The sequence below is a fragment of the Gopherus flavomarginatus genome, chromosome 4 (assembly GCF_025201925.1).
Source record: "Gopherus flavomarginatus isolate rGopFla2 chromosome 4, rGopFla2.mat.asm, whole genome shotgun sequence".
Lineage (NCBI taxonomy): Eukaryota > Metazoa > Chordata > Testudines > Testudinidae > Gopherus > Gopherus flavomarginatus.
In genome coordinates this window covers 214,578,054-214,589,682 of record NC_066620.1, presented here as the reverse complement: position 1 = coordinate 214,589,682, position 11,629 = coordinate 214,578,054, and the positions used below count along the sequence as shown (strand labels likewise).

The 11,629-nt window shown below is 53.2% G+C and overlaps 1 protein-coding gene across 1 annotated transcript; it reads right to left on the bottom strand.

Moving 5' to 3' along the window:
• Positions 1–924: 924 nt before the first annotated feature.
• LOC127048884 (zinc finger and SCAN domain-containing protein 29-like) lies at positions 925–3,107 on the bottom strand. Its single transcript, XM_050948968.1, has 2 exons — positions 2,565–3,107; positions 925–1,839 (listed from the first exon to the last, which is right to left on the bottom strand). Exons 1-2 carry the CDS (start codon positions 2,968–2,970, stop codon positions 1,784–1,786), a joined length of 462 nt encoding a protein of 153 aa, XP_050804925.1. The 5' UTR covers positions 2,971–3,107; the 3' UTR covers positions 925–1,783.
• Between the last annotated feature and the right edge of the window lie 8,522 nt (positions 3,108–11,629).

Below are 11,629 nucleotides of genomic sequence, written 5' to 3'. Positions count from 1 at the left end.
CTAACTGTGGGGGGGCCATAGATGGAACCCATATCCCTATTTTGGCACCGGAACACCAGGGTGCCCAGTACATAAACCGCAAGGGGTACTTTTCGATGGTGCTGCAAGCCCTGGTGGATCACAAGGGACGTTTCACCAACATCCACGTGGGATGGCCAGGAAGGGTTCACGACGCACGTGTCTTCAGGAGCACTACACTGTTTAAACGGCTGCAGCAAGGGACCTACTTCCCTGACCAGAGAATAACAGTTGGAGATGTCCAAATGCCTATAGTTATCCTTGGGGACCCAGCCTACCCCTTGATGCCCTGGCTAATGAAGCCATACACAGGCAGCCTTGACAGTGCTCAGGAGTTGTTTAATTACAGGCTGAGCAAGTGCAGAATGGTGGTAGAATGTGCATTTGGCAGGCTTAAGGCGAGATGGCGAACGCTTCTTACTCGCTCAGATCTTAGCCAAACCAATATCCCCTTTGTCATTGCTGCTTGCAGTGTGCTCCACAATCTCTGTGAGAGCAAGGGGGAGGCCTTTATAGCGGGGTGGGAGACTGAGGTAAACCACCTGGCCGCTGATTATGCGCAGACAGACACCAGGGCAATTAGAAGTATACACCAGGATGCTGTGCGCATCAGAGAAGCACTGAAAAGTAGCTTCCTCATGGGCCAGGGTACAGTTTGAATGCTGATTTTCCTTTCAATTGATTGCTGCCCTCCCCGTCTATGCGGTGTTGCTGCTGCAAGATACTTTCCCTGCAGCATTCCTCAATTGCTTGCTTAGGTTACTTGCGAGAGCTATCCATTGGAAAACATATAATTCTGTATTTCCCAATTATTACCTACCTCCACCATTAGCTGCTTCCGTCTGCTGCTAGGCACTGTACCTGCAACCTTCCTTAACTGCTTTTTTATTGAAAATAAAGTTACTATTATTTGTTAAAAGAATTGTGTTCTTTATTTAAAATCAGACCCTTTCATCAATCAAGCATCATGCTTGTTGTTACAATAGTGTGCATGAAATTTCATAACTCAGCGTTCTATGGGGGACGGAGCGAGGGAGGTTTGGAGGAAGGGGGAGGGAGGTTGGAAAGAAGAAAGTGCATCAGAGAAGACAGCACAAGAATTCTCATGGACCAGGGTACGGTATGGCTGCTTTCTTTGTTTTCCCTTTATTACCCATATCCCCAATTGTCAAATCCTGATGCTGATAACTAGCTTCCGTGCAGCTTTCCAAAGCTGCTTGCTTTACTTCATTACCAAACTACAGTCACACTGCCTTAATAGCATGACCTGAGAGTAAAAATAGGCAAAGGTGCCATGGGAGAAGTTTGGATCATTAGAGGAGGGAAAAAAACAGGACACAAAGGGCTTTTCAATTTAATGAAAGCCTTCTGGTTGGAGTGTCCGCAGCGGTGGAGGGGGCTGGTGCAGAGAGCCTTCCCCCACGCGTTCTTACACGCCTGGTTCTGGAAGGTGTGGGACAGGGTGAGTACTGAGGGAGGTTATACACGGGCTGTAGGGGCATTCTGAAACCACGGAGCTCTTGCAGCATATCGCGGAGGATGTCAGTCTGATCACGAAGAAGATCCACAGTTGCTGCTCGCCAGCGCTGATCTTCCTGCCACCTGACATCATTTTTGGCGTCCCTCCTGTCTTCGCGTTGACTGGCAGCCTACCTGTACTTTGCGACCAATTGTTTCCAGTCCCCCTGCTGAGCTCTCTCTGTACGGGTTACTGCCATAATTTCGGTGAACATGTCCTCACGCGTCCTCCTTTTCCTCAGTCTTCTTATGATACTCCCCCACGTAGAGGAGAAGCGAGAGGGAGGCTGGAGAAATGTGCAGCTGTGTGTGGGGGGGTGGGGATTGGAAAGAGTGATAAAAGAATCATAAGAGACACATTTCACACAACAATGCATACAGTCTTTCTCCTCACTGACCTGTGCCTGTTACCGAACCTTGAACATGTTACTTTACCACAAGGTCGCCTTAGGATTCCTTTAATACTTATTGCTTGTGGCTGAGGACAGAGATTTCTGCTCAGACGCAGGTCAGGGGAGCACACAGACCGTGTCCGGAGAAAATGGTAAGTTAATAATGGTTAGTAATCCCTGTACTAGATTGTACTGGTAATCAAGCTGGTCTCCTTCCCCGGTTTGCTCTCGCGTTCCCCGAACAAGCAGGTCTCCTTCCCTGCGGTTTGCTGGGTGGTTCGGGGAATGCGAGAGCAAACCGCGGCGAAGCTGGTCTCCTTCCCCGGTTTGCTCTCGCGTTCCCCGAACAAGCAGGTCTCCTTCCCTGCGGTTTGCTGGGTGGTTTGGGGAACGCGAGAGCAAACCGCGGCGAAGCTGGTCTCCTTCCCCGGTTTGCTCTCGCGTTCCCCGAACAAGCAGGATGAATCCGCCCTGTTACAATGGAGACTTTTCTAAAAACCACCTCATGGGTCACTGTTTTAGGAAAGGTTTTTAATCTACTTGGTCAGTGACTCTAAGTACAGGTAGTGATTTGAAGCACCCAGTAAAAAAGGCTTACATTAAACCGAAGCTTTTATTAAAAGAAATTACACTCACCAGAGGACGGTCCCTCAGCTTCATTTTCTGGAGTACTGCCTTGAGATGGCTGGCAGGGAACCTCAGTAAGGGTGAGGAAAAGATCCTGGCTGTTTGGGGGGATAAAATGCTCTGTGCTCTCTGCTGGAGCCTCCTCCTCTTGGTCCTCATCATACTGATCATCGCCATCAAATAAATCTTCCGTAGTGGCAGGAATCACGACGCCCACCTCTGAATCCACAGACAAGGGGGGGTTCGTCGTTGCGCTGTTCCCCAATATTGCGTTAAGCTCGTCGTAGAACCGGCATGTTTTGGGGGCAGAGCCTGACCTGCCCTTTGCTGCTTTGGTCTTCTGATACGCCTGTCTGAGCTCTTTCACTTTCACTCGGCACTGTAACGAGTCCCTGGTATGTCCCCTCTCCCGCATGGCATTAGAAATTTTTTCAAAGGTTTTCTCATTTCGTCTACTCGAGCGCAGTTCTGAAAGCACTGACTCTTCTCCCCATACAGCTATCAGATCGAGTAACTCCTGTGTGCTCCATGCTGGAGCTCTTTTCCTATTTTCAGGAGATTGCATTCTTTCTGCTGCTGAGAGCTCCACGCTGTGCAAGCAGGAAATGGAATTTCAAAGTTCCCGGGGCTTTTCCTGTTTACCTGGCCAGCAGTTGAGTACCTTTACCTGTGTAGAGCGGCCACTAGAGCACTGTGGGATACGTCCCGGAGGCCATTAACTTCGATGTCCGTCCACACTATCATAAAATCGATTTTAAGAAATCGATTTTGGGGTTACTCCTCTCGTTTAGATGGAGTTCCAAAATCGATTTTAGGGACCCTTAAAATCGATTTTATGCACTCTGTAGTGTGGACAGTTACAGCTTTAAATCTATTTAGAGCTCTTAAAATCGATTTAAAGCTCTAGTCTGGACCTCCCCTCAGTTCCCTCACGCTGATGTGCAGGGACAGCTCTTGAGGTGACCAGAGGCCTTGAGTGTGTCGACTCCCGAGGTGGGCACCCCAACCCAGAGATGACGCGTCTGTGGTTAGGGCTACCGAGGGTTGTGGTGGGTGGAATGGCAAACCAGAGAGGGGTCTAACCACCAAGTGAGGGAGTCGAGAACTTTCCTGGGGACAGTGAGCGCGGAATCCAGACTGTCTCTGTGAGGACGGTATATTGACACCAGCCAGGTTTGGAAGGGATGGAGACGTGGCCTTGCGTACTTGGTCACGAAGGTGCAGGAGGCCATGTGACCTACAAGGCCGAGGTAAGACTGCACCGACGTTGTCGGAAAGGATTGAAGACTGTGAATTAATGAAGCCATTGCTTGAAAACGAGACTGAAGGAGGCAGGCTCTGGCCAAAGTGGAGTCCAGAACGGCTCTGATGAAGTCTATTCTCTACGTGGGCGTGAGAGTAGACTTTCCTGTGTTGATCGTGAGACCTAAGCTGCCGAAGAGGTCTCTGACTATGCACTGGTGCTATGATGCTTGTAAGCAAGAAGTCACTTGAATAAGCCAGTCGTCGAGATACGGGAAGACGTGTATTCGACGACGCCGGAGGGGGGCGGCTACTGTAGCCATGCATTTGGTGAAGACCCTTGGAGCTGTAGAAAGGCCAAAGGGAAGTACTGTGAACTGAAAGTGTTGGTGGTTGACCACAAAACGGAGGTACTGTCTGTGTGGTGGATAGATGGCGAGGTGGAAATAAGCGTCCTTTATATCAAGGGTGGCTTACCAGTCTCCCGGATCCAGGGATGGGATGATGGTCCCCAGGGATACCATGCGGAATTTCAACTTTATCAGGAATTTGTTGAGTTCTCGCAGGTCTAGGATTGTTCGCAGACCTCCCTTTGCCTTGGGGATTAAAAAGTAACGGGAATAGAACCCCTTGCCCCTCATGTCTTTTGGCACCTCCTCTATGGCTCCCAGCTTTAGGAGCGCTTGGACCTCTTGCCAGAGGAATTGTTTGTGAGAGGGGTCCCTGAAGAGAGACAGAGTGGGAGGGAGGGGTTGACACAAACTGTAGATGATATCCGATTTCCACTGTGCGAAGGACCGAACGATCGGAGGTTATTTGGGACCAGGCAGGGAGGAAATGGGAGAGGCGGCTGAAAAAAGAGGGAGAGGGATCCAGTAGGATAACTGGTGGGCCATCCTCGGGCGTCCCATCAAAAGTTTTGCTTAGGCCCCGCTGGTGGTTTAGGAGGCACTTGGCTTTGGGATCCTTGAGGGCCAGGCTGCCTGCGCCGATTCCCCCTGCCGCGCCGTCTGGGAGCGTCCTGATGCGGCCTAGACTGGTTGTACGGGCAGTATGGGTGGGTCCGGAAGGACCTTCGTTGGGTCACTGGCGCGTGCATGCCCAGCGAGGGCATAATGACACGATTGTCCTTGAGGCTTTGTAGCCTGGGGTCGGTTGTGTCTGAGAAGAGGCCCTGTCCCTCGAAAGGTAAATCCTGAATGGTCTGCTTCAATTCAGGGGGAAGGCCTGAAGCCTGGAGCCAGGAAATACCCTTCATCGTCACTCCAGTTGCCAGAGTTCTAGCTCCCGAGTCTGCGGCATCCAGAGAAGCCTGGAGGGAGGTTCTTGCCACCTTTTTACCCTCTTCAAGCAGGGCCGTAAACTCTGGACGGGAGTCCTAGGGAAGAAGCTCCGTAAACTTCCCCACTGACACCCAGGTGTTAAAATTGTACTAACTTGGGAGGGCCTGTTGATTTGCCACGATAAGTTGAAGGCCCCCAGCTGAGTATATTTTGCGGCCTAGGAGGTCCATGCGTCTAGCCTCCTTTGCCTTAGGAGCTGATGCTTGCTGGCCGTGACGCTCCCGTTTGTTCACCGATTGGACAACCAGAAAGCAGGGAGGTGGATGGGTGTAGAGGTATTCGTACCCCTTTGAGGGGACCATATATTTCCTCTCTACTCCCTTAGCTGCAGGTGGAATTGAAGCTGGGGACTGCCAAATGGTGTCGGCATTGGCTTGTATAGTGCAGATGAACGGGAGCGCCACTCTGGTAGGTGCATCAGAGCTGATAAGATGTCCACCACTGGGTCCTCTTCTCAGTGACCTCTTCCATCTGCAAATTCATATTCTGGGCCACACGCCTCAGAACGTCTTGATGGGCCCTGAGATCGATTGGTGGAGGGCCTGAGGAGGATGTTCCTGCTACTGCGTCATCAGGTGAGGAAGAGGAGGAGAGGCCCGGAACCAATGGGTCCTGGGGTGGGTCGTGTACAGGAGGAGGATCAGGTGGAGCCTCTGTGCCCACCGATGGAACTGGACCTTCATCCGTCTCCGTAGGGGGAAGGCGGCTCACTGTTGCCTCTGGTACCCAGTGTTCTGAGGGGGCCGAGCGTTGAGCCACTGATGAGGCACCTTGGGCTTGGTGGTATGCCCATGGTGTCCAGAAGGACCAGTGAGGAGGCCCTTTATTGTGGCCTTGTCTCTCTGGATAGTGGCTGGGGACGTCAGAATCAGCCTCCAGATGGTATGGTGCACTTCCAGCCTGAGACGATACTGAAGTGTGTCTTGAAGGCCACGGTAGTGCCGAGAGGCCTTGTGAGGACGGCACTGTTCTGGACACTTGATCCCAGGGCAGTACCGGGGAGCGGTACTGGGGGCTATGGCAGTGCCGCGATCGAGACCGGGACCTTCTACCGTAAAGGTGCCGGGAGGTCAACTGGGATCTCGAGCCCCTTCGCCTGGAGCGACTGCGGGATACACGGTACCAAGATCGGTGCCAAGAGGCCGATCGGTATTGGGAGTATCTAGCCGGTGAGCGTGATGCTGAGCGGCGCCGCGAGTGCGACCGGTACTGCGATAGAGAGCGGTGCCGGGACTGCGAGCGGCGCCGGGATCGGGAGCGACATGATCGAGAGCGTCTGCGAGAACGCGATCTGGAACGACGTCTCTCTGGCGGGTTGACGAACAGAGGCCTTACCAGGACCAGCTTGCCGATGGATTGAATAATCCGCACTGGCGGTGCCAGGGGTTGAGGACACATCGGCTCCGTCATCGAAATGAACTCCCTTGCCGTAGAGAAGGACTCCGGCGTAGAAGGGAGAACAAACTCAACCACAGCAGGAGGCAGGGAGCTGTCTGGCACTGGACTCAACGGCCCTTGTGGGACCGGAATCGACGGTGCCGTCCCAGGTGGAGCAGCTGTCTGCGGTGCCGCAGCAGAAGACAGTGCCTGGCGAATCGTCTTCGATGAGTGCTCCTTCTGGGAGGCTGAAGTTGTAGCAGCGTGTCGTTTCCCAGTCGGGGAAAGGGAGCGGTGCCGAGGAGTCGGTGCCAGTAGAGGTCAGTGCCGGGACTCCTTCCCGGTACCGGGGCGATCCGGTGCCGAAGGCGCGCTTCTTACCGAGGCAGTCTGTTGGGTGCTCGGTACCGATGCTGCAGGAGTAAGTGCTGACTCCATGAGGAGCTGCTTCAGTCGAAAGTCCCGCTCCTTCTTCATCCTTGGTTTAAAGGACTTGCAAATGCGGCACTTGTCAGCAAGGTGGGATTTCCGTAGGCACTTGAGGCAGGAGTCGCGGGGATCCCCTATTGGCATCAGCTTCTGGCACGCCGAGCACGGTTTGAATCCCGGTGCCTTGGGCATGGGCCCGCACCGGGGTAGGGGAAAGGGGCTAATCCGCAATCCTCCCCTGAACTATATACACTAGCTATGAATAGAAGTACTAACACTAACTATAACGACAAGAACTCGAACGATAAACACAGTAAAGAGCAAAGAATTACGAGAAGCTAGGGATGTGGAGGTCAGCTAAGCCGCACTCCACAGTTCCAACGACCGTCACTGGCGGTAAGAAGGAACTGAAGGGACGTTGAGTTGGCAGGGGTATATATTCGGCGCCATAGCTGTGCCACTCCAGGGGGCGACCCAGCCGACCCACCGGCTAGGGTCGCCCCCTGGGTAGCTAGAGTAAAAATCTTCTGACGAGCGTGCACGCAGCGCGCGCACAGCTAATTGGAATCGATATGAGCAAGCACTCGAAGAAGAAACAGCTGTTTTGCGGCACAAGCACTGGGAGCTAGGAGGGAAAAGCGGGCACTCTCTCGAATGATCAACATTCACTCTCTTTCTTGAATGATCAACTCTTCTTTGGGGAAAAATAATAATAATGGCAAAATCCCGGACATTTTTAGATATTTAAAAATTCCTCCCAGATGGCAATTTAAGAGCCAAAAAGCCGGACATGTCGGGGAAAATACAGACGTATGGTAAACCTAAGGGCACAGGAGTCAGGGCTGGGGTGGTGGGAGTATGTGGGGGATGCAGGAGTTGGCAATGGGCTGAGGGTGTGTGAGGAGGGTGCAGGAGTCACGGCAGAGGGCTGGGCGGGGGCGGGCTGCGGTCATGGAGGTCCTCCCAGCCCCCTGCCCTGAGCTGCTCATGGCAGGGGGCTGGAGGGGGTATGCCCCAATTCCACCTTCTTACCCAAGATCCCACCCCCGCCTTGTCTCCGCCTCCTCCCCAGAGTGGCAAGCACGCTGCAGCTCCGCTCCTCCCCCTCCGTCTAAGGCTTGCCTTTGCTCAGCAGGGCCATGTCCCGTCTGTCCCTGTCTGCTCTCTCCATGGGCTGAGTGTGTCGACATCTGCGATGAGCCAGTTCTCCTATTCCTCTATGGAATCCACCACCTCTTCCCTCTGGAGTCCCAGCCCCTTCTCCCTGAAAGAAGCCTCCATGGCTCAGTCAGAGCCCCTCTGCCACAAAGGGGAGATCATTCCTGTCACGGGCTGGGAAAGATCCACTCATCCCATCCAAGACCAGTGTAGCACCCCTCTCCACATGGTCACCTCCTTTAATGGCAATCCACTTACAGGTTTTGATGGATAGGTCTGGGTTCTTTTGGATCCCGCCACCCACTCAGCAGGGTGTATCTTCTTGCTTTTTTTCTATGATATTATTTGGTGGTTACTCCACCCCCCTCGCTCCTTCCCAGCAGGGTCACCATGGCAGCTTGACTGGAAAATTCTAACTACAGAGTAATCCCCACTTACTTGCCAGATAGTTGGAGACTTCGAAGAAATAACACAAAAATATATTGAACACAATAATTATATTAAACAGGAGACAGATACAACATAACAGGGCGAAACACTATTTTTAGGGTCACCGGTGCCCACACTGAAAATACCCGTGACATGATGTAGCAAATGTAAAATTAGTGTCCCGTTGGTACGTGTACTTTGCTGGGGCCCTTGATAACCTATAATCATAACATTTTTCTCTGCAGTGGTTTAGAAGTGCGGCTGTCGGGGTTCAGTACAGCCCAAAGGACTCACAAGTGGGAGGAGGTGGTAGATCCCTCCACAGGTGTAATATGCAGCAGATTATAAAATCCCCAAACCCTCACTACCTGGCTTGAGGACACAGTTCAGGGAGTAGGGAGTCCCTCAAACAAATTCCCTGGCTAACTAACTAAAAGCTGGTGCACTCACAAACTCCATGAATAATCCTCAGGTTTGATGATGCGGGACTCCTCAGTCACTGCACAGGGGCCGCTGTCCGCTGGCAGGGATCCTCCTCAAGCAGGAATCAGGCTGCTTCGGTCCCAGGATCTCCCCTCCCCACAAAGGGGTGCAGGGCTCAAGGTGCAGATTACACAACTGTACTAAACTCCAAACTCTCGTCTCTTAGCCCAGCCTCCAGTCACACACACTGCAGGCAGCTTCCCAGAGCAGAGCTGACCAGGTGGTGACTGGTCTCAACTAGAGAGCTGGAGGGTGAACTCAGCCTGGCTGGGGAAATTTCCCAGCAAATGCTGCAAATTGGAATCCTCAGTGGGGAAGGAAAAACCCAGCTGAGGGATCTGCTGTGCGGTCCCTAGAGGCCTGTTCTCAGGTGGAACCCTACATACAGGCCTGGGACTCACCAGCTCCCCACAGCCAGTCCTGCCTTTGCCCTGGCTGGCTCCAGACGGACTCCAAAGTGGCTTCTCCCCTTTCCTGAACTACTTGCAAGGGCCATCTCACTCCCTGTTGGTTGCCGGGCAGACTTTGAGTTTGCCTTGGCTCCCCCTCCTTGAGCTGCCAGCAGACAGAACTCCAGGAATCTAGGTCATCTCCTTGGGGGTTACACCAGCCTCTCTCCAGGCCTCCTGCCCACAGCAGACGAGACTGGCGAGGGCAGACCATGGGTCTGGACCAGAAGTCAGCCCATGGTTCAGACTTCAACATCTGACAGAAGCATCTGCAGAGCCAACTGGGGGCTCCTACCCTCTACACAGAGTCGCTGGCCAAGATGATCCCTAACGTCCCTGTGCTGTGCCTACTGGACAGAGACCCCAGGGTGAAGCTCAAAATGAGCAGGGTCCCTTTCCTAAGCTGTGAAGTCTGGGAGGAGCTGGACTGTCACGTGCTGACAAAGAGACTTCATTATGAGCAGGGCTTACTCCTCACTCCCCAGAAATCCCACACAGCTCTTCTGCCTCCAACCCCACAAACCCCCATCCCGGGGGAGCAATTGCTGGGTGAGCGGGACACCAAGCAGCAATGCGAATTCAACACAGATTGGCCCAAATGTGGATTTCCAGCAAAGGTCCCAGAGCCTCTCAGATCCAACACCGGACCCGGACATCGAGCCCACGCTGCCATCGGGGGCTGAAGGCACCGCGCCATCCACCTCTTCGGCACAGGGTGATTCAGTTGCAGTGCTGCCTCCTTCCTCCCAAGAGGACATCAAGGCACACCAGGAGCTGCTTAGGAGGGTGGCAGCAAATTTCGAGCTCCGGGCCGAGGAGATGGAGGAGCCCTCCGATAACCTCTTTAATGTCCTCGCCTCTTCGGTACCGGGGCGTGTGGCGCTCCCATTCCATCAGGGAGACCCCGGCCTCCCTTGGGCCCATTTCCAAAAAGGCCGAGAGGAAGTACTTGGTCCCCCCATGTCATGGTATAAACCAGGCCTGCACAACTCTTAGCCCACGTCCACACTACAGGTTAAAATCGATGTTATTAAAATCGATTTTATAAAGCAGACTTTATAAAATCGATTTTGCGCGTCCACACTAGGGCTACTTACATCGATTTTGAGCGTCCATGTTCCCTGGCGTCCATCTTTTCCCTGAGTGTTGCATTCTGGGTACCTATCCCACAGTTCCTGCACAGGTCCCTGGCCTTTGGAATTACGGGATACTACCCCAGTGCATGATGGGGCCAAAATCCCCGTCGTGGGTGGTTCTGGGTACAGCCTCACCCCCCCACCTTCCTGTCAGCGGAACACAATCACTTCGCGCGGTTTTTACTGGCTGCAGTGAGAAAACGCCATTTTGCAGCAAGCATGGATCCAGGTCTGCTCTTGTCCTTGATCGCGAATGCTGTAAATACTTCACGCATTCTCGTGCTATCCATGCTGAACCATGAGACAGAAATGCAAGAGAGAATGCTTGACTGCGGGGACGACAGCGATGACGAACTGGAGAACGAGTTTTCTGACACCCCGGGCCCCTGCACTTTGGAGCTCCTGACGGTTATGGGGGAGGTTCTACTCGTTCCGCGCCGCTTTTGGGCACGGGAAACAAGCACTGACTGGTGGGACCGCATAGTCCTGCAGGTGTGGGACGATTCACAGTGGCTGCGGAACTTTCGCATGCGTAAGAGCACTTTTTCTTTGAGCTTTGTGACTCGCTTTCTCCTGTCCTGAAGCGGCATAATACCAGGATGAGACCAGCCCTCACAGTGGAAAAGCGAGTGGCAATAGCCATCTGGAAGCTTGCAACGCCAGACAGCTACCGGTCAGTCGGTAATCAATTTGGAGTGGGCAAATCTACTGTGGGGGCTGCTGTGCTGGAAGTATCCAAAGCAATCATTAAGCTGCTGCTTCGAAAGGTTGTGACTCTGGGAAACGTGCAGACCATTGTGGATGGCTTTGCTGCAATGGGATTCCCTAACTGTGGGGGGGCCATAGATGGAACCCATATCCCCATCTTGGCAGCGGAGCACCAGGGCGCCCAGTACATAAACTGCAAGGGGTACTTTTCGATGGTGCTGCAAGCCCTGGTGGATCACAAGGGACATTTCACCAACATCCACGTGGGATGGCCAGGAAGGGTTCATGACGCACGTGTCTTCAGGAGCACTACACTGTTT